Below are 20844 nucleotides of genomic sequence, written 5' to 3'. Positions count from 1 at the left end.
TTGAGGAAAAAAAGTGCAAGCTGCCTCACGTCAACATTTAGATTCGAAAGTTGAATGATTTTAGTCCGTTTTTTATTTTATTTTTATATATTCTTTTCAGTCAAGGCCAAGATTTTGTACTTGAACATTTCTACCAAACGGCTTCGATCATTCATATAAGGTCAATTGTATAGAAAATGCACTCTTAAAACACGGCCTGGGTTTCACTTCAAACGGCTTTGTATGTTATTTTGTATGCTTCTGCTGTCTATCGTATTTTTCTAATCTCAAAAGCCCTGACACGTCAGCGTAGCTTTTTTTTTTTCCGGGGGGGGGGGGGGGGGGGGACGACTCCCACCGAAGCTCAATATTGATGAATTGACCAAGTGGTGTGTTTTAAACTCTCATTTGTAGTTGCGTATTGATCAAGAGGTCTATGGTAACCCTTATTTATCATTTAGGTAAAAAAAAAAAAAAAAATGCCTTAATGTGCTTTTTTGGGGGCTATTTTGTGTGTGTTTGTGTGTACGTGTTGTTCGGTATTTCCACTTGGGTTAAATCATACTGGACAAAGTCTTCTGGCGTGTTTGCAGAGGAGCGAGCGTCGTGTTCGCTTACTTAGGAATTCTAATTGAGAAACGGTGGTCGAGACCATTAAAAAAAAAAAGAAAAAAAAAAAGGTGTGCGACCAGTCATTTCTAGGAAAAATCCGGTGTGACTCAACATGTTCTTTCCCCGCATTTGATTCACTTTGGCAGTCGCACATCCCAACAGGAAACGAAAAAGACTTTTTGATGTATGATTGTATGTTAGTCATGTATATCTGTGGCGCTTTGATATTTAACTGTGCACGAGGTTCGAAGTGCTGCATTTCCAAACAAATAGTGGCTTAAATGAGGCCCCGATCAATGGGGGTTGATCTTTAACCGTTTCCCGTGCAATGGCCAATCTTTGACTCTCAGGAATTCTGCCATCCGCACTCACTTACTCGCGCCTTTTTTTGGACAAGACGCCAGCTTTTTTTTTTTTTTTTTTTTTTGCATTTTGTTTTTATACTTATTTAAATATAAGGTAAAGTGAAAATACCGATTATATCGAAAATGTTGCTTCTTTGACAGTTGTGTGTTGAATGTTTGCTTTGCTTTTGTTGATCGTTCGTGCGTTGGGACACGATAAGCTCACGACAAACTCATCATCCAACTAAACTACTGGATGTTTTCTCACAGCTAAAAAAATAGAAATAAAACACTCCCAAGAAATGTTTTAGTGAGTGTTGCGTAACATTTAATGTGATACCTTGGGATCGAGAAATTTCAAAATCCAGAATCATGTTTTGTGATTCTGATGTTTCAGGTAACTTGGTTTCCTACAAAAAAAAGGGCAACTAGATTATTTTTTTTAAGAAAAGAAGAATTTACAGAAAATCTACAAACAAAGGTAATCTACTCTCACCGTAAAACATTTTGTGCGTGATACTAAAAAGGCGGTCTTTTGCAGCTACGTTACATTAGAACATGGATCTTCGCTTGACGCTCGTCTTCATCTGTCTCTACAACCGAGGAGTGACCGTAAGACGGCCGCGTGGCACTCAAATTCTCAATCTTTCCTATCCTCAATTTCACGCAATTTAATTTATCAACACAACAGGTAGCAGACGAAGAGGTGACGCCATTGATGCCTCTGATTCCGTTAATCCCCAGCCAACAGGTCAGTCTTTCCATTTGTGGCCTCCTCAGTTTTCAATGACTGCCAAGTAACCAAGTAGAAATACGTTGTCAAACTTGTCACTGTCTTTAAGTATTTTATTTTCCTGACATTTTTTAACACACACATATATATATATATATATATATATATATATATATATATATATATAAAGTCTTAAAATGCTAAGCTAGCTAACATAGACAACTAAAGTTTTATATATATATATATATATATATATATATATATATATATATATATATATATATATATACGTACATATATATACGTACATATATATACGTACATATATATATATACATACGTACATATATATATACATACGTACATATATATCTATACATATACGACTAGCTAACAAAGACAACTAAAGTAATTATATATATATATATATATATATATTTATATATATATATATATATATACGTACATATATATACGTATATATATATATATATATATGCGTATATATATATATACATACATATATATATATATATAATGACTTTAGTTGTCTTTGTTAGCTAGCTTAGCATTTTTTTTTTGTAATTCATAATGTTAGCAAAGCTACAGGAACAAGTGGTTTTGATAGCATAAAAGGCAAGCTTAAATAACATTAGCGATGTGTTATTTCTTAGAACAAGCCAGATGTAAATCGATTTTTTACAGAAATTGTTTGTGCTAAGTTATCCAAACAAGTACAAAGTACATACATCAGATTCGGTACATTTTGTGCTTTTGCTTTTTGGACAGGATTTGAATCTGTACTTTTTTACCAGTCTTTTTAAAAATGACTTCCAGATAAACGAAAGCACGCCGGAGTCGGTGAGCGCCACCCCCGGTCCGCTTCCATCCATACCGACAACGAGCGCACCCGGCGAGGAGGACTCGTCGGAAGAAGACGGGGGCTGCGCGTCCATCGGCCGGGACGCCGAGGCCAGGGAGGCCATCGCCGCCGCCCTTCAGAATTTGGGCTTGCAGCTGCTGCAGAATCTCAAGACGACGCCCGAGAAGCCCAATGTCATCATATCGCCGTTCAGCATCGCACTGGCTCTCTCCCAGCTGGCTCTAGGTAGGCTTGTGACAGCCTCGCAAATGGAGGTTTTTGCACAATTTGACACATGGCGTGTTAAAATGACGGCTGCCACTGATGGTAATTTTTTTGATCAATGAATGTGTCGATTTTGGTTAGCATTTAATTTAATGATCAATTCGTTGTGGATTAATAGTTGCCCCTCTGATTTGAAGGGACCGCGGTTGGTAATTATAATACAATGGTGTCTTGAGGTGCAACCTTAATTTGTACCGTTACTTTAAATTAAGTCAAAATTACCGCACTCATTTTGACAACCCTAAATTATTGCAGTGTTGTATTTCAATGTGTCATTGTCTTGCTCTTTCTGGTGTGACCACCTGGGGGCAGTATAAGTGTGATGATATACTGTTCATTGCATTCTCTCAACTCTTCCTACTTCATCAGTATGACACTAATAATAGTCATTCTTAACTCATTCACTGCCATTGACGGCTATAGACGTCATAAATGCATTTGAACTTTCTATTAGTTAAACATTTTTTTTCCCACTTTTGCTAACAAGAGTATGAAAACCTAGATTTTTTTTGTACATTTAGAACAGATATAACATTTGTGATTAATCATAAGTTAACTAGTGAAGTCATGCGATTAATTACGATTAAAAAATTGAATCACCTGACACCACAAATTTTTTTTCTTTTTTTAAAATAAATAAAATAATTGTATTTTTTTTTCAAATTTTTAATATATATATATATATATATATATATATATATATTTTTTTTTTTTTTAAAAGAAAATATTTAAAAATTGAGGGCGTCAGGCGATTACCATTTTTAATTGTAATTAATCGCATGACTTAACTAGTTAACTCACGATTAATCACCAATTTTCTATGTTCTAATACAATAAAAAAAAATTATAGGTTTTCATACTCTTGTTAACAAAAGTGGGAAAAATGTTCAACTAATAGAAATAGTTAAAATTAATTTTTGACGTCTATAGCCGTCAATGGCAGTGAATGTTCACTCATTCACTGCCTGTTGTGCTCAATCAAAGGAGTATACTGCAACATACAGTAGGTTAGTAGTAGTATTTAGGGTTAGCTTTAAGCTAGTGAACTGATAGGGTAAGCTTTCTGGTTGTTTTAAGTACACAAAGTGTAATTCTCTTTGTTTCATGTTTAGCTTCACAGTAAATTTCCACCGAGATTGGCAAGGCTGAGCAATTCTAATTGATTTATATTTGTTGTCTGTCTGGTTAACATCTATCGATCCATGTAATTAGCTACCAACTGCCCATCCATCCGTCCGTCTATCTTGGCTGTGGACTTGTGTGACACTTGAATTTGATAGATTTGTCACCTGTTCTCTCCCTCTCTCTCTCTCTCTCTCTCTCCGCCGTCTGTCTTCTTCCCAGGTGCCGTCAATGAGACCGAGGAGCTGCTGATGCAACATCTCCATGGCAACAACATCACATGCTACCACCATGCCGTCAATCACATCATGGGGCAGCTCCGAAACAGTGACCTGAAAATCGCCACACGCATCTTCCTACGTCAAGGTCCTAAAACATACATACCGTATATGTATTTTATTCATTATTCATAATTGTAGATTTACGTTCAAATATTCTCTTTTAGGGTTCAAGCCAAAAGAGGACTTCCTGGAGGAATCCAAGCGCCTGTACGACTCCGAGCCGGCCGTCCTGGAGAGCGTGAAGCAGCTCAACGATTGGGTGGAGAACGCCACCAACGGGATGATGACCGACTTCCTGTCTGCGTTGCCGCCCAACATGCTGCTCATGCTCATCAACGCCGTCCACTTCAAAGGTGAACCGTCGAGCCAGCCGGCGACGGGACCCTCTTTAACCCTGACGTCGTTACTGTTTTTGCCTCAGGCGAATGGGAGGCTCGTTTCGACCCGCGCTTCACCACCACGGGTGCGTTTTTCCTGGACGACAAGCACATGGTCAACGTCGAAGTCATGGAGAGTTCCAAGCATCCTTTGAGTTCACGTGTCGACAGTGAACTTGACTCTCAGGTGAGAGGATGTTGATTGTGGGACATTTTTGCATTGGGGGCAGGTGTTGCAGTGCCCTATCCGAGCCACCGGATGGCACTGTGGTGGAAGAGCAGTCAATTTAAAATTATTTTAGTCAGCCTTTTAAATCCTTTCCTCATTCTTCAGATGATCCTTTTTGTACCTACCCAGTTAATGTCAGTGTGCATGTGTAAATCTGCCTAGCAACAAGTTTCAACGGTTGGGGAGGTGGAGCAGCATGTGAAAAAAAAATAAATAAATTTTTTCCAATGTTGTCTAGTTTGTACGATGGCGTATTAGGGTCACGTGTAAATATATTTTTTTAGAGGGTGGGGGCGATATTCCGAAAAAAAATTGCATGAATAAAAACTTTGCAAGCTATAAAGTGACACATTTTAGAGAGAAAAAAAATCATTTTAAATTGAATTTATTATTTTTTATTAATATAATAATAATTACGCAGCTATTCTAGTGTCTGATCTGACATTAACTCATTCACTGCCATTGACGGCTATAAACGTCAAAAATTAATTCGAACTATTTCTATTAGTTTAAAAAAAAAATCCACTTTTGTTAACAAGAGTATGAAAATGTACATTTACAACAGATATAAAATGTATGATTAATCATGACTTCACTAGTCATTCGATTAATAACAAAAAAAATAAATCGCCTAAGATGATTCTTAAAAATTAGGGGCGTCAGGCGATTCAAATTTTTACTCGTAATTAACATGAATTCAATTGTTAACTCACGATTAATCACAAATTTTATATCTGTTCTAAATCTACAATAAGAAAAATCTAGGTTTTCATACTCTTGTTAACAAAAGTAGAAAAAAAATTTAAACTAATAGAAATAGTTCAAATGATTTTTTTACGTCTATAACCGTCAATGGTTGTGAATGAGTTAAATTTCACAAAAGCCTTGCAACAACTTCTCAATTTGTTGCTAGCATAGCTTTCTTTTAGTATTGCTGCCTGCAATTTCGGCAATTAAAATGTTCTATAGTTGTCTGATTTAGCTGTTAGCCTTCCATAAAAAAAAAAAAAAAACACGCCACTACTTTCATCTCAGTCTCCTCACAAACAAATCTGCCTCCAACCCGTCGATTTACATTTTTATGACATCTTTTCTTCTTCCAATGCAGGTAGCAAGCTTTCCATTTGTGAAGGGGATGAGCTTTTTAGTAATCATGCCCCTGTCGGGACACGTGAACGTGTCCTCGCTTGCTCCCAAGCTGAACATTTCCAGCATCTACGCCCGTCTGCCCAAGCAAAGAGTCGTTCACGTTAAAATCCCCAAATTCAAGCTGGAGTACGCTCAGGAGCTGCAGGAGGTCTTCATGAAAATGGGTAAGCGACAGAGGTGGGAGGAAGTCACACAAGGTGCAAGTCGTTCATCTTAACTCATTCACTGTCATTGACGGCGGCTATAGACGTCGAAAATTCGTTTGAACTATTTCTATTAGTTTAAAAATGTTCCCACTTTTGTTAACAAGAGTATGAAAACCTAGAATTGTTTTTTATTGTATTAGAACAGATATAAAATGTGTGCATAATTGTTAGTTAATAGTTAACCAGTGAAGTCATGCGATTAATTACGATTAAAAATGGTAATCGCCTGACACCCCTAATTTTTAAATAATCTTTTCTTAAAAAAAAAAGATTATTAAAAATTGGAAAAAATAATAATTACAATTATTATTATTTTTTTAAAGAAAAGATTATTAAAAATTAGGTGTGTCAGGTGATTAAAATTTGTAATCGTAATTAATCACATGACTTCACTAGTTAACTCACGATTAATCACAAATTTTATATCTGTTCTAAATGTAATTTTTTTTCTTCTAGGTTTTCATACTTTTGTTAACAAAAGCAGAAAAAATGTTAAACTAATAGAAATAGTTTAAATTAATTTATGACGTCTATAGCCGTCAATGGCAGTGAATGAGATAATAATCTTCTTCTTTTTTCTTTTTTTTTATTGCGTCATGCGATTCAATTTTTGATTTTTTTTTTCTTCTAGGTTTTCATACTTTTGTTAACAAAAGCAGAAAAAATGTTAAACTAATAGAAATAGTTTAAATTAATTTATGACGTCTATAGCCATCAATGGCAGTGAATGAGATAATAATCTTCTTCTTTTTTCTTTTTTTTTATTGCGTCATGCGATTCAATTTTTGGATTGTAAAATTTAAATTTGTAATCGGAATTAATCACATGACTTCAATAGTTAGCTCACGATTAATCACAAATTTTATATCCGTTCTAAATGTATTTTTTTTTCTTCTAGGTTTTCATACTTTTGTTAACAAAAGTAGAAAAAAATGTTAAACTAATAGAAAAAGTTCAAATGACTGTATGACGTCTATAGTCGTCAATGGCAGTGAATGAGATAATAATCTTTTTTTTTTTATTGCGTCACGCGATTAAATTTTTGGATTGTAAAATTTTAATTTGTAATCGGAATGACTTCAATAGTTAGCTCACGATTAATCACAAATTTTATATCTGTTCTAAATGTAATTTTTTTTCTTCTAGGTTTTCATACTTTTGTTAACAAAAGTAGAAAAAAATGTTAAACTAATAGAAATAGTTTAAATAAATTTATGACGTCTATAGCCGTCAATAGCAGTGAATGAGATAATAATCTTCTTTTTTTTTTTTTATTGCGTCACGCGATTAAATTTTTGGATTGTAAAATTTAAATTTGTAATCGTCATTAATCACATGACTTCAATAGTTAGCTCACGATTAATCACAAATTTTATATCTGTTCTAAATGTATTTTTTTTTTCTAGGTTTTCATACTTTTGTTAACAAAAGCAGAAAAAATGTTAAACTAATAGAAATAGTTTAAATTAATTTCTGACGTCTATAGCCGTCAATGGCAGTTAATGAGATAATAATCTTCTTCTTTTTTTTTTATTGCGTCACGCGATTAAATTTTTGGATTGTAAAATTTAAATTTGTAATCGGAATTAATCACATGACTTCAATAGTTAGCTCACGATTAATCACAAATTTTATATCTGTTCTAAATGTACAATCATTTTTTCTAGGTTTTCACACTCATCTTAACAAAAGTGGAAAAAAATGTTAAACTAATAAAAAAAGTTCAAATGAATGTATGACGTCTATAGCCGTCAATGGCAGTGAAAGAGTTAACTTTCAAATTTCAAATAAGTCCGGATACTTTGGCAAAAACTAAGTCAAGCCATTACTTGGGTTAAACGCGTCACAAGTCAGATCATCAGGTGGCTCATTTCGAACCTCGGACTTTATTTTTCACTGAAATAAATGCCAACGTCCTCCACACTAGGCTTGGGCAGCATCTTTTCCGGCCCCAATCTGGCCGACATGGCCGACGGCCCCCTGCTGGTGTCCAGCATCCTGCACAAATCCGCCATGGAGCTCAACGAGGAGGGAGCGGAGGCTTCGGCCGCCACCACCGTGGTCATCTCGCGTTCGTCCAATCCCGTCTTCTACCTGAGCCATCCCTTCCTCTTCGCCCTCGTGGACGATAAGACGCAAGTGCCGATCTTCATGGGCGTCATCAACAACCCCAATCCCGGTGCGCCGGTCTTGCCCAGAGGAGAAACCAAAAGCCTGGATCCTAAGGATATTCTGCAAAACGATAAGAATCAAATGACCGCCCCCAAGTAGGGACTGTCACCTGGTACAAAAACAAACACATAAAACAAGAGCATTGTGATTGTACAATATGAGATAGCTCGATTAAAATGTCAAAACCGTCATTCTGTCTTTCCTTTGTTGAGGGTTCCGCCGTTGTGTACGACCTTGATATTCCAGTAGAAAATGTTGTAGATGCAAAATGATGGTTATTATATTTTTTTCCAAATCATAGTACAAAAAAAGTAACATTATGTATATCCCTCTTGACTTTATTTCATATGTGAAAATGTGTGGGCATAATTTTACATCCTAAAATACATCAAATAAACACGTGTGGTTGATTTTGAATAATCTGTCATTATTAAATTGCTTTGTTGTGTGTGTGTGTGCTTTGGAAATTTTACGTAATTGGTCCCAATATTATTGAATTACAAAAAAAACGATGTATCTTTTTGGTTGTGACAAATAATGACAGGCAAGGCGCAATTAACCTTACTTTTTGTAACCGAATGCTTTCATCGCTTCGTGTTCAACTCGACAAGCCCACATTTCACATGTGAGTAAATGAATACAAGATCGTCATTAAGTCAATGTCTAAACTTGTTGTGGCATTGTTGTTTACCGCTCCCCTGAGAGATTTTTCCATTGTAAAATATGTACCTTGGTTCGATATTTGGGAAACGCTGAACTAATTCATAAACCGTGGGTAACATTTGAGTCATACTTGCCATCAATATACTAAATTAAATACATATTAAACTTGAAAATTGACTTTTATGTCAATTATTTATATACAGGATGGGAGAAAGGTAGGTAAACACTTTTTCATTTTTAAAATGTATTTAAATGCTCAGGCTTTACATAAATTCCTCAAATCTTTCCAGAACTCTAAAACACACAGAACTGCAAAAAATTCAGTTGAAAGTTTTAATGGGGTATATGCCAGGGAGGAGGCGGGACTTCCTTTGCGCTTCCGCCTTTGTGCCCCTCAGTTGCGCGTTGACGGGTGCGAGTGTGTAGTGTGTCTGTCTCGGTTGTCCGAAGCATTTCAGAGAGTTGAGACGCGGTTGGGGGGCGCAGGGGTGGGGGTGCGAGTGTTGGAACTCGGCCATCAGTGGCAGGAAACGACGTTGATGTGTGAAACCCGGAAGTCGGAAGTACGTGGTATCGACCCCATTGGGTCTTGACAGTAGTATCAAGAAAGACCAAATTAGGGTTTCCTATCCTTATTTTCGTCGTAGCCTTCCTTCTTTACCACAAATCTTTTTCTTATTAAAACAAAAGGTGTTTACTGCACTTGCTTTCCTCCCACAGAACAATATATCAGCCCAAAAATGACGCAGCACCGATTTTTATCAGCAAAAGTTCACTCTGCAGGGCTGCATTCAGAAATTTCCAATGTTTTCGATGTCATCGAACGCATCGTGGTGACGTACAACGAATGCGCTTTGCGTTTTCCCGGCTCTGTCACGGTGCTGATCTACGGTCAGTTCCTTGGTCTCGGGACGCATTTATTGCCGATTGGCACCATTGAACGCCACTGCAACGGGATCAGTAAAATAAAGCGGAAACAGGAAGTAGACGCTGCCTGGCGGGACGGTCCGAAGCGTTGGCGCCATTGATAACCGTTCAGTTGACTTGCGTTCACAATCTGGAAGAAAGAAGACATCCAAAGTCCGGAGTGTTTCTCATTCTTTAAAATACAGTGTTTAAAAACAGTACATCTTCTTCGCAGACATGATTACGCTGACGGAAGGAGCGATAGAGGTATGGCTGACTTACTTTATTTGTGTGGCGTCTCCATCGATAACGTCAGCTAGCTTAAATTGTCAAACGTTAGAATATGTATTCAACTTTTGCTGTTGTCGTCGTGCCTTACAAAAACTGATATTTACATGAACGTCAAGCAAAAAGGAGTTTTGAAATGTGTTGTGGACTAACGTACATTATTGACTCGATTAACTGCTGCTTCCCAGGCCTTGTCCAGTGGAAACGGTGGAAACGACGCTGTGCTTCAATTGGTGGTGAGTGTTATGATTCAACACAATAGTTCACGGTCTTTTTTGAGTCTAGGCATTTTGCCGTGATCGGACAGGTGTTGTGCCGTAGAATGCACCCTACCTGAAAATTCCCTTACTGAGGTGAAGTTAGTTTGCTCTTTTTTTTTTAAGCAGCTTTAATGAATTTAACGCATGAATTTAATGAACCAGGTTCTTCTTATCAACCGATGGGTACAAAACATCAGGCATGCCCCCACCTTTAAAACCGGTTTTGTTCATCCCTTTGCGAAATCAATGCTTTCCGTTGTTTATTCATGGTGTTAGTAAGCATAACCGGAGTGATCATGAGGCACCTATGAGCATCCTAGCCTAAAATAGCTAATGATAATTTAAGGCCAGGGGTGTATTCTACAGCACAACACCGGCAACTCTCCTGCTAGCTCTATTTCGCCGTGAAATGCTTCACACCCAGTGAAGAGGAATACAATTATTTGTCCTCTTTGCGTGTTCCAAAACTTGAAGACAGATTTAATGTAAGAAAAAACACCTTTGCAAAAATGATTTTAATCTAACAGAGATCTCTGGACATCGTGACAGTCTCCAAACATCACATAACAGGTGGAATTTCAGAGTGCCGAATGTGCCTCTTCCGCGTGTAAAATGGCTTCTTATAGTTAAAACCGACCGCCTCTCTTTCATTTGTAGACAAAACATACTCTCTGGGTACTTTTCCATGAGCGATGGCGAAAACAGAGTCAGGGGTGCGTGTTCGAAACAGATTCTGTTCTCAAGGACCAAATGTGTTTTCCCACAGAGAAGGAACTTCTAGACCAAATATATCCCAGCTTAAGGTCAAATTATACTGAGTTCAACACTACTTGCTTTACACGTCTATAAAACCTTTCAACATGGTTAATATAAAGAATTAAGATGTTAATAATGTATAACAATGGTTAATATATGAAAATAAAGAATTTAAATGTTAATAATATCTAACACCAGTCAGAAAGTCTTTTCACAAAGTTTCCATTTTGTTTTGCTACCAAAGATAGGCATTGCCAGCCGAACCATAACCCCTAGAGCAAGGTTATCAGGCAGTAAGAAAGTAGTAAAAAAAAAAATGCACAAAGCAGCAATTTAACTCATCACCTGGCACTTTCAGGGCCGCAAAGGTAGTACACATTCTCTGGCGCATTATTGGTACTTGTATTCACAGCAAAAATAGCACTAAGTGGTGAGTTGCCAGTCATGGCAAAATATCCACTTAGTTTGGGAATATTTAGAAGTTGGTCTTAAATTTAATTTAACATGGAATTAAAAAGTCTTGAATCATTAACTCATTCACTGCCATTGACGGCGATAGACGTCAAAAATTCATTTGAACTATTTCTATTAGTTTAAATTTTTTCCCACTTTTGTTAACAAGAGTATGAAAATGTACATTTTGAACAGATATAAAATTTGTGATTAATCATGAGTTAACTCGTGAAGTCATGCGATTAATTACAATTAAAAAAAAAAAAAAAGCCTGACGAGATGATTTTTAAAAATTAGGGACGTCAGGCGATTAACATTTTTACTCATAATTATTAGCATTAATTCAATTGTTAACTCACGATTAATCACACATTTTATATCCGTTCTATATGTACAATAAAAAAATCTAGGTTTTCATATTCTTGTTAACAAAAGTAGAAAAAAAGGTTAAACTAATAGAAATAGTTAAAATGATTTTTTTTACGTCTAGAACCGTCAATGACAGTGAATGAGTTAATGGGAACAATCACTATAGAAAACAGATAATACACACCCTAAACTACTTCTCTTATTTCAGAGCATCCGTAAAATTGAGGGTGGAAGCGGTCCAGCTCGTTTTCGTGTGATGATGAGCGATGGACGACATACCATGTCTTGTAAGTAAATGTGGCCCCCACCCCCCTTTATTCACCATTTACTATTAGGATCATGTTTCCCTGGACTCGGTCGTCTGTATTGTAAGATAAAATGTGGCATGGTTATAAAAAGTGTTTTTTACTCTTCCCCTCCTTACGCAGCATTCATGCTTTGCACACAACTCAACTGCATGGCCGAAGACAACCGACTGGCCCCCAACTGTGTCGTTCTTCTCAAGAGACACGTGACCAATATTCTCAAGGATGGACGGTAACGTCTCATCTTGTCTCTCTTTTTTGGACATGTTGTGGATGCTTCTGATGAGAAGTTGTGCTTGTTAACTCATTCGCTGCCATTGACAGCTATAGACTTTAAAAATAATAATTTTAACAATTTCTATTAGTTTAACTTTTTTTCCCCATTTTTGTTAACGAGAGTATGAAAACCTAGAAAATGTTGTACATTTAGAACAGATTTAAAAATTGTGATTAATCGTGAGTTAACTAGTGAAGTCATGCGATTAATCACGATTACAAATTTTAATCGCCTGATGCCCCTAATTTTTATTAATCTTTTATTTTAAACAAACAAAAAAAAAATTTTAATCTTTTTTTTCTTTTAAAGAAAAGATTATTAAAAATTAGGGGCGCCAGGCGATTAAAATTTGTAATCGTGATTAATCGCATGACTTCACAAGTTAACTCACGATTAATCACAAATTTTATGTCTGTTCTAATACAATAAAACATATTCTAGGTTTTCATACTCTTAACAAAAGTGGGAAAAAATGTTAAACTAATAGAAATAGTTCAAATTAATTTTTGACGTCTATAGCCGTCAATGGCAGTGAATGAGTTAATTTTACAAACAATGTTGAATTTGGGCAAGTAGGAAATTTTATATGAGAATGGAATACAAAGTGTCGAGGTATGTAAGCAGTAATGAACATATTGTTTTGTCATTAGCAAACATGCTTCAAACCAAAAAAAACTAAATATTCATATATAGTTTAATTTTTTTATTGGACAGAATATTTGGGTTTTTCTTAGCAAAACAAAAAATGTAAAATCTTCTATTTTTTTCCCTTTCCTATTTTCAAATTTTTTGATGTCGCTTTATTTTTTGTCTTTTGAGATTTGTTTACTCGGTAGACTTTATTATACAATTAACAAATGGATTGAATGTCTTTCATTTAAAATTTCTTCTTCCCTTTGGTAATACGGAAGCTCATTTTGTGTGTTCTAATCGCCATGCCAGACGTGTGGTAATCATTTTGGAGATCGAGGTCGTCAGGCCCGCGGCAGACGTCAACGGCCGAATCGGCAACCCGACGCCTTACACCGACGGTAACGCTTCAGCGCGGCCCAAAATATTTTCATGTGGAACTAGAAGTGAAATTGTTTCGTCATCTGGACGACGTGTCTCGAATGGTCGTGCGTGCAGGACCGACTAAAGCCCCCGCCCAGCAGGCCCCGCCCCCAGCCGCGCCCGTCAGCCGTCCTCCACTTCAGGCTCAAATTGGGAATGACAGTGAGTGTTGCTTGCTTAATGCTTTCTTTAGTTTTCATATTATTATTTTTTATAAAGAAAAACAAATATTAGATACGACGTCCATGATTTTCTTGGACTCGTCAGACCACAGCACACTTTCCCACTCTACATAAGAGTAACAGCTCTGAAAGAAATGTTCTTAAACTCACCGTTGGATTATTTGCAGTTTTTGAACTTTTTGTTGCCCCGGTCCCAGCTTTTTTTTTTGGGCATATTTGCAGAAGACAGTAACGTGAATCAGTTTGAACATTAAATATCTCGTCTTAGTTTGTAGTTATTCCGTTGGAATATAGGTTGAAAAGGAATTGCAAATTATTCTATTCGGTTACAGACGCTCCCCTACTTACGAACATTCGAGTTACGAACAACGGTACATACGAACATGTCTGCGCGTACAGTATGTCGAAAAATGTTCGGAAAGAGATGCTGTAAGTTCGATTTTGTATTGCGCGTAGTGCTTCTTTCCGCCGCTAATACCGACGCTTGGCGCTGTGAGAGCTCATTGGAGGCTGAGCAACGTGGCGAGGAGGAGGAGGAAGAAAACGCCGGTCCCCATGAAGCAGGAAATAACTTTTGAAGCCGATTCCAGCGACGACGAAGAATCTCTCATGATATAAAATCCTCCTCTTCCTCCTCCTCCATCATCTCCTTAAGCATCGAGTACATCTTCCAAAAGTAAGTTAAACTTCATTTTATTTATCTTATTACGTACATGTACATACTGTGTGTGTCTCTCGCTCTCTCTCTCTCTAACATACGTAGTACAGTACTGTACGTATTCTCTCCATTTTATTAAAAGTTTTTTTCAGTACAAACCAATGCAGGTTACTTGTACAAGCCTTAAACATACTTATATAAACCTTCAATATACTTATATAGGCTTTAAACATAAATTATAATACAAAATATAGCACTGAAGCAACTTACGAACGATCGTCCGGAACGTAACTCGTTCGTAAGGTGGGGAGCGTCTGTATATGGAATTGGGATTTTGTAGTTAAGAGGTCATCTTGAAAAGTAAGTAAAAGGCCTCCTACCTGATAAATGCCTTGCCCTTAATACTTAGAATAGACAACCTCAAAAATGATTTTTAAAACTTTGCTAAAATCTTAAAAATGCATTTATATTTAATATCAACCACCAGATGGGAGCATCTCTTCACTCTTCTAAATACAAGGTGGCAGGCAGGACATTTTGTCAACCCCTTTGAAGAAGACGTCTCCATTTTTTTTTTTTTGCAAAAAAAAAAAGCGAGACAGTCCCACATGAATAACTGTTGAAACTGTGAGTGTCTTTTGAATACGACGGTACTGGATGAGCTCCTCAATGCAGAACCTGCACCAGGAGTAATCCAGCTCTGAGGAAGGTGTTTTTTTTCTTCTTCTTCTTCTTCTTTTTTTTCCCCTCTCTCTCTCTCTTCTCGGCTCTCTAATGTCATCGCGTCTCCTTCATCCCTCTAATCTGCCGTGCGGAGGAGGATTTGAGTTTCGGGCCGAGCATCCTCCTCATCAGCGCGGTCATTGTTGGCGCCTCAAGCCGGGGGCTTAATTACCGCAAGTGCAGCCGCTGACCAAGTGGGAGGATTTAAGCGGACACTTTGAACTCTAATCCTCCGCGTGAGCTGCAGGCAAAAAAAAAAAAAAAAAAATCCAACCGTCAAAACGGGGGAGGCTCACGTGTTTGGACCGCTCTTTCGCGCTCCCTGGGTGGAGGTAACAGCGTTTCACACTCGCCTCTGTTCTGTGAATCATCTTTCGCAATGCCAGGCTGCCATCTCGCACCCTTTTTATGTGCTGCTTCCTTCTGCTGTACTTGAGCCGCCAAACTGTACATCATTTAAATGATCATTGATGACATATATTTTTTTTTTTGTGCCCAATTCGAAACGCACATGACAGTTCGGGCCACCATTGCAAGTGGTGTAATTCAGTTGAAACGGTTTCCATAAAGCAAGTGGCAAGTACCGTATTTCCTCTAATACAGGGACTCTCAATTTTTTTTACACCAAGTACTGCTTAAAAAAAATTGTGATGTTCCATAGCACTTGTCTTTTTTCAGACAGATACCAGTACGAGTCACAGAATCTGATACCATGTACCGATACTAGGGCTGTCTTAATTTTGAGTTCCTTTAACCCGCGATGAATGACCATCCCTTACTTGGAGAGCCTGCACTGGAGGAATTCCTGTCGCAATGCAGAAGACACGTCTGTCAAAATTTAGCCGGAATAATAATAATAATAATAATAATATATTTGTGGAGACTGGGGTCAAGTTGTTTTGCAATTAAAAAAAAAAAAAAAAGTTCATGTTACAGATTGGATGGATCTTCATATGAAAAGAAAAAATGCACTGAGCTGTCAGACGCTAACGTCTTGCAAATGCAATTATGCCATCTAATGGCAGAAAAAAATTACAGTACAATTTTATGAATTATGAAATGACTGCATCAATGACTAAAAGATGCAGCCGTGTTTTTATTAGTTTAACTTTTTTTTTCCACTTTTATGTTAACAAGACTGAAAACAAAAAAAATGTACATTTAGAAGAGATTTAAAATTTGTGATTAATCATGAGTTAACTATTGAAGTCATGTGATTTAATTATTATTATTACAAAATTTAATCACCTGACAACTTTAACTGATACCACTACTACTTTTGAAACATACATTTTCTAGACGGGTAAAAAAAAAAGAAAAGAAAAGACTACTGCATATCAAAATATACAGGGATGTGATTTTTCCGCTAATTCGTGGAATTCCGCTTTTTTTTAATCTCCCCCCCAAAAAAAAAATCTGATTTTTTTTTTTTATTTTATTTTTTTTTTGTAGTTCATTGTGTATGCACATGACTCCGACAGATAACATGTTCTGCTATAACAAAGACATTTGTGGTATGCTCTAATATGAGTTACTTTTCATTTGGTCATGATACAATTATTTGTTCATGAAATTTGAACTCTTCAACATTATTTATGTGTTAACTTAGTAATCACATTAGTTAGATATAATGATATTCTCAGTGATAGTTTTTAAAAGCAAAGGGAGTCCAATGTTTTTGAATGTGACTGATTTTGAGTTGACTAAAACTGCCATTTTATATGGGATAGTTCAATATACATTGAAAATTTACCCTGGACCTAGCTGGGTGCCAGCGGCCCCCAGACCCCCGGCTAAATTTTCAGATAATTTCACTTTGGTCAAATCACATCCCTGAATATAGCATTTTACCTTAAAATTGCATGTAATTAATTGGAATTTTATATTCTTCTAGTTCCTGATAGTGAAACAGGCACAAGAGGGCTGATCATCAGTACTGGTACCTTGAAACCGTGGGAAATCATTTTGACCACGATTAAAATTAACTTTGTTTGTCAAACTTCCAGCCTATAACCCCAACTACTGCAAAGGGTGACTTATTTGATGTAATTATTATTTTTTTTGAGTACCCATAAAATAAGGGTGGTATCGACTCAAAACAGGTACCTGGAATTGGAACTAGTCCATCCCAAATTTAAATACAAATTAATGTATTGGCTTGTTTGTTAAAAAATATATGGAAAAGACCTTTAAAAAAAATTGCATATTAAATAGCAATGACAATAGTGAGGGAGGAATAATCACAATTGGATTAATATTCAAAATCGTTCAGCCCTGCCTGGGAGAACTTTTTTTTTTTTTATATTTATTTTTATTTTTTTCATTATATTTGAGCATGTATTATGACACAAAGCTACTGTGTCTCTGCTCCTCCTTTTCTGTGTCACTGTGCCAAAATGACTGCTGGGAAAAAGGTCATTGCAGCATCAAGCGAGTACATCTCACTCCGCTCTTCTTCACACGCCATTTAGCGCCCTCCTCCGCCTCCTTCCCCCCCCCAGTGAACCGAGCGGCCGGCAGAGATTTCGGGAAGACGCCGGCGGGGGCCGCCGCCGCCGCCAAAGTGGTGCCCATCGCCAGCCTCAACCCGTACCTGTCAAAGTGAGCGCTCACTCAAACGTCTGCGCATGCACAATGTTTCAACGTTATCCTTATTTGACAGCGAGTGGATATTAACTCACGGCTTTCTATGTCAAAAATTCATTTGAACTATTTCTAGTAGTTACATTTTTTTTCCCACTTGAATGAAAACATAGGGGAGAAATTATTGTACATTTAGAACAGACATCACATTTGTGATTAATCGTGAGTTAACTAGTGAAGTCATGCGATTAATAATGATTAAAAAAAAAAAATAATCGCCTGATTCCCCTAATTTTTTAATAAACTTTTCTTAAAAAAAAGAAAAAAGATTATTAAAAATAATAATTAAAAGAACCTTTTTTTTTAAAGAAGAAGAAAAGATTATTAAAAATTAGAGGCATCAGGCGAGAATTTTTTTCCGTAATTAATCACGACTTCACTCACAATTAATCACAAATTTTATATCTGTTCTAAATATACAATATTTTTTTTCTAGGTTTTCATTCTCTTGTTAACAAAAGTGGAAAACATTTTAAACTAATAGAAATAGTTCAAATGATTTTTTTTTTACGTCTATGGCCGTCAATGGCAGTGAATGAGTTAATGATGAAAAATGCAGCCTTTGGCCAGCAGAGTCAAATATTATAAATGAGGAGGTGTCCGCCCTCAGATGGACCATCCGCGTCCGCGTCACCAACAAGAGCAGCATCCGCACGTGGAGCAACTCGCGCGGCGAAGGCAAACTTTTCTCCATGGAGATCGTGGACGAGAGCGTAAGTGTTACTTGTGCACGTTTTTTTTTTTTTTTTTTTTTTTTTTTTTTAGTGTGGAAATGTTGTAACGTTCAACTTTTATTGCGGTGCCAGGGAGAGATAAGGGTGACCGGCTTCAACCAAGAAGTGGACAAGTATTTCGGGCTCATTGAGGTCGGCAAGGTGGGGCTTTTTCTTCCTGATGATGATGATGATGATGATGACCTTATAATTTAATTATTTAGAGAGCTGAATTTGGCTTTCAAGTCGTGTGTCAGCATTTGGCTGGATTAACAAGTACCCAAAATGTTTTGTGCCCACCCAACACTCCGCCACCACTAGAAATAGTATTATTTGTCTATACAATTGTTGAGTACAACTCTACAGAGGCGCTAATACTCCTTGTGCACCACTGCCACCTACTGTGTTGGATGTGCAATTACACTTTATTGTAGTACAAACAAAAGAAGCTCCTTGAGGTCGTCACACGTGCCCCTAACATCGCCTTGCTGATTATTATTATTATTATTATTATTATTATTATTATTGTATCCAATTTGTGTGCCAGTGGGGCGCGAGAAAAATTCTGAACGGTGTCTTTAACGACGCGGTCAGGTCTACTACATCTCCAAGGGCTCCCTAAAGGTGGCCAACAAGCAGTACACTTCGGTGAAGAACGACTACGAGATCACGCTGAACGGCGAGACCTCCATCATTCCCTGCGAGGACAACTGCGACGTCCCCGTACTGCAGTGCGACTTCATCTCCATCGGCGACCTGGAGAACAAGGAGAAGGATTCCGTTGTGGGTAAGGAGACGAGACGTCTGCCCGGTCAAAGCCGCTTTTTTTTTTTTTTTCCCCCTCCCGCCGGGTCCTTCTCGCTTCAATGACCGCCGACCCTACAGACGTGATCGGCGTGTGCAAGAGTGTGGACGAAGTGACCCGTCTCACCACAAAGACCAACCGGGAAGTGTCCAAGCGGACGCTCAGCCTGATGGACGCGTCGGGCAAGATGGTGACGCTCACGTTGTGGGGAGAAGACGTGAGTACAGATTAGTAGTTGCTAGGAATTAGGGCTGCTCGATTAGGAAGAAAATAGTGATCGTGATTATTTTGGTAATAGTTGAAATCACGATTTGGACGATCGTTTATTTTTTTGTACAAAACAAGAAAATGTTTAAAAGTAAAAAAAATATTAAGATTGTTTGAAACTATAATTATTAGGGGTGTGAATTGCCTGGTACCTAGCGATTCGATTTATAGGTCACGATTTGATACCGATTAATCCTGATACGAATCTATAAATTGATCATTGCGGTTTTTTTAATTTTATTTTTTTAACTCAAATTTAGAAAATACATGTATACTGTAAGATTTGTATGAAAATGTATTTATCTATTTATTTATCTGAAAATTCTGGCTTATAACTGAGCCACCGCATTTAACAAACAGGTTGCAGTCTGTTTCATGTTTAAACAGCACTGAAATCAAATATTAAGGCTTAATGTTCCATTAATATAACATTCTTCCATGCTTAATGTGTGAATTCTAACCCTAAGTAAGACGTTTTGTTGAATATTGCCATAAAAAAAACTGATGTATAAAAATCGATTTCGCCGCATATCGAATCGATTCGCGAATTGCGCGCTGTAATATCGCGATATATTGCAGAATCAATTTTTTTCTAACACCCCTAATAATTATGCAAGTTTCTTTTGGATGAAACCAATTTATGAAATTATTTAAAATTAATGCAAATGCACGTATTTATAAAAAAAAAAAAAAAGAGTATTCATCTCTTTTTTTTTTATTTTTTTTGTAACTTTTCAGATAGAACAAAAATACATTTGGTCATCAATTTCAAATAGCAGAAAAATAAAGTACAGTAATGACAGGTCCTTTTTTTTTTTACAGCAGTGGCTCAAGAGTCACTTTTTTAAATTTAGAAAACAATCCATTTTTCCCAAAACAGTTAGGTTTAAAGAGAAGGTAGGTAGCTCCGTACTTTCATATTAATCTTTTTTTAATTATTATTTACAATTATCCTGATTTTGTAATTAAGTGAAATTAATTGTATTTGAAGTTTGATTAATTGCACCGCCTAATTTAATCGGCCAATGCTAATCTTTTGGGCAGATTTTTATTCATTTTTTTTCGGCTACATTAGGATGACATGCTCATAATCTATTCAGTCATTTATTATACAACTCCACATATGTACAATACCGCTTATCCCCTCTCGCTATGGCCTTATTTTCTGTTCT

General features: G+C 36.8%; 2 protein-coding genes across 5 annotated transcripts in view; both read left to right on the top strand.

The window, feature by feature from the left end:
• The first annotated feature begins 388 nt into the window (after positions 1-388).
• Positions 389-8542, top strand: serpinf2b (serpin peptidase inhibitor, clade F (alpha-2 antiplasmin, pigment epithelium derived factor), member 2b). 3 transcript variants are annotated; one of them, XM_077565735.1, is made up of 10 exons: positions 389-440; positions 1333-1416; positions 1477-1547; positions 1627-1686; positions 2506-2776; positions 4160-4303; positions 4383-4571; positions 4640-4782; positions 5933-6137; positions 8107-8542. In XM_077565735.1, exons 3-10 carry the CDS (start codon positions 1494-1496, stop codon positions 8448-8450), a joined length of 1410 nt encoding a protein of 469 aa, XP_077421861.1. In that variant the 5' UTR covers positions 389-440; positions 1333-1416; positions 1477-1493; the 3' UTR covers positions 8451-8542. The 3 variants fall into 3 exon arrangements, with proteins under 3 accessions (XP_077421861.1, XP_077421863.1, XP_077421860.1); XM_077565734.1 differs by lacking the exon at positions 389-440 and adding an exon at positions 496-1050; XM_077565737.1 differs by lacking the exons at positions 389-440; positions 1333-1416 and adding an exon at positions 495-1050.
• Positions 8543-9943: 1401 nt separating this feature from the next.
• rpa1 (replication protein A1) overlaps positions 9944-20844 on the top strand; it is a 32084-nt gene continuing 21183 nt past the window's right edge. Inside the window, exons 1-11 of one of the 2 annotated variants that reach the window (XM_077566498.1) lie at positions 9944-10187; positions 10397-10444; positions 12255-12333; positions 12475-12583; positions 13571-13659; positions 13757-13843; positions 17746-17845; positions 18498-18600; positions 18694-18762; positions 19195-19387; positions 19486-19622. In XM_077566498.1, the coding sequence (XP_077422624.1) occupies positions 10158-10187; positions 10397-10444; positions 12255-12333; positions 12475-12583; positions 13571-13659; positions 13757-13843; positions 17746-17845; positions 18498-18600; positions 18694-18762; positions 19195-19387; positions 19486-19622 (1044 nt within the window). In that variant the 5' untranslated portion in view covers positions 9944-10157. Of the gene's footprint in view, positions 10188-10396; positions 10445-12254; positions 12334-12474; positions 12584-13570; positions 13660-13756; positions 13844-17715; positions 17846-18497; positions 18601-18693; positions 18763-19194; positions 19388-19485; positions 19623-20844 lie in introns of both variants that reach the window. The other variant, XM_077566497.1, reaches the window with a different exon arrangement.

This window comes from Vanacampus margaritifer, chromosome 5 (assembly GCF_051991255.1).
Source record: "Vanacampus margaritifer isolate UIUO_Vmar chromosome 5, RoL_Vmar_1.0, whole genome shotgun sequence".
NCBI lineage: Eukaryota > Metazoa > Chordata > Actinopteri > Syngnathiformes > Syngnathidae > Vanacampus > Vanacampus margaritifer.
The sequence above is the reverse complement of the archived record's forward strand: the minus strand, read 5'-3'. Positions and strand labels throughout refer to the sequence as shown.

Excerpts from the sequence above, each read along its gene's own strand:
- serpinf2b (XM_077565735.1), top strand. The coding sequence starts at position 1,494 with ATGGATCTTCGCTTGACGCTCGTCTTCATCTGTCTCTACAACCGAGGA. Across the intron at positions 4,783-5,932 it reads ACAGTGAACTTGACTCTCAG|GTAGCAAGCTTTCCATTTGT; the intron begins GTGAGAGGATGT and ends CTTCCAATGCAG. Across the intron at positions 6,138-8,106 it reads GGAGGTCTTCATGAAAATGG|GCTTGGGCAGCATCTTTTCC; the intron begins GTAAGCGACAGA and ends CCTCCACACTAG.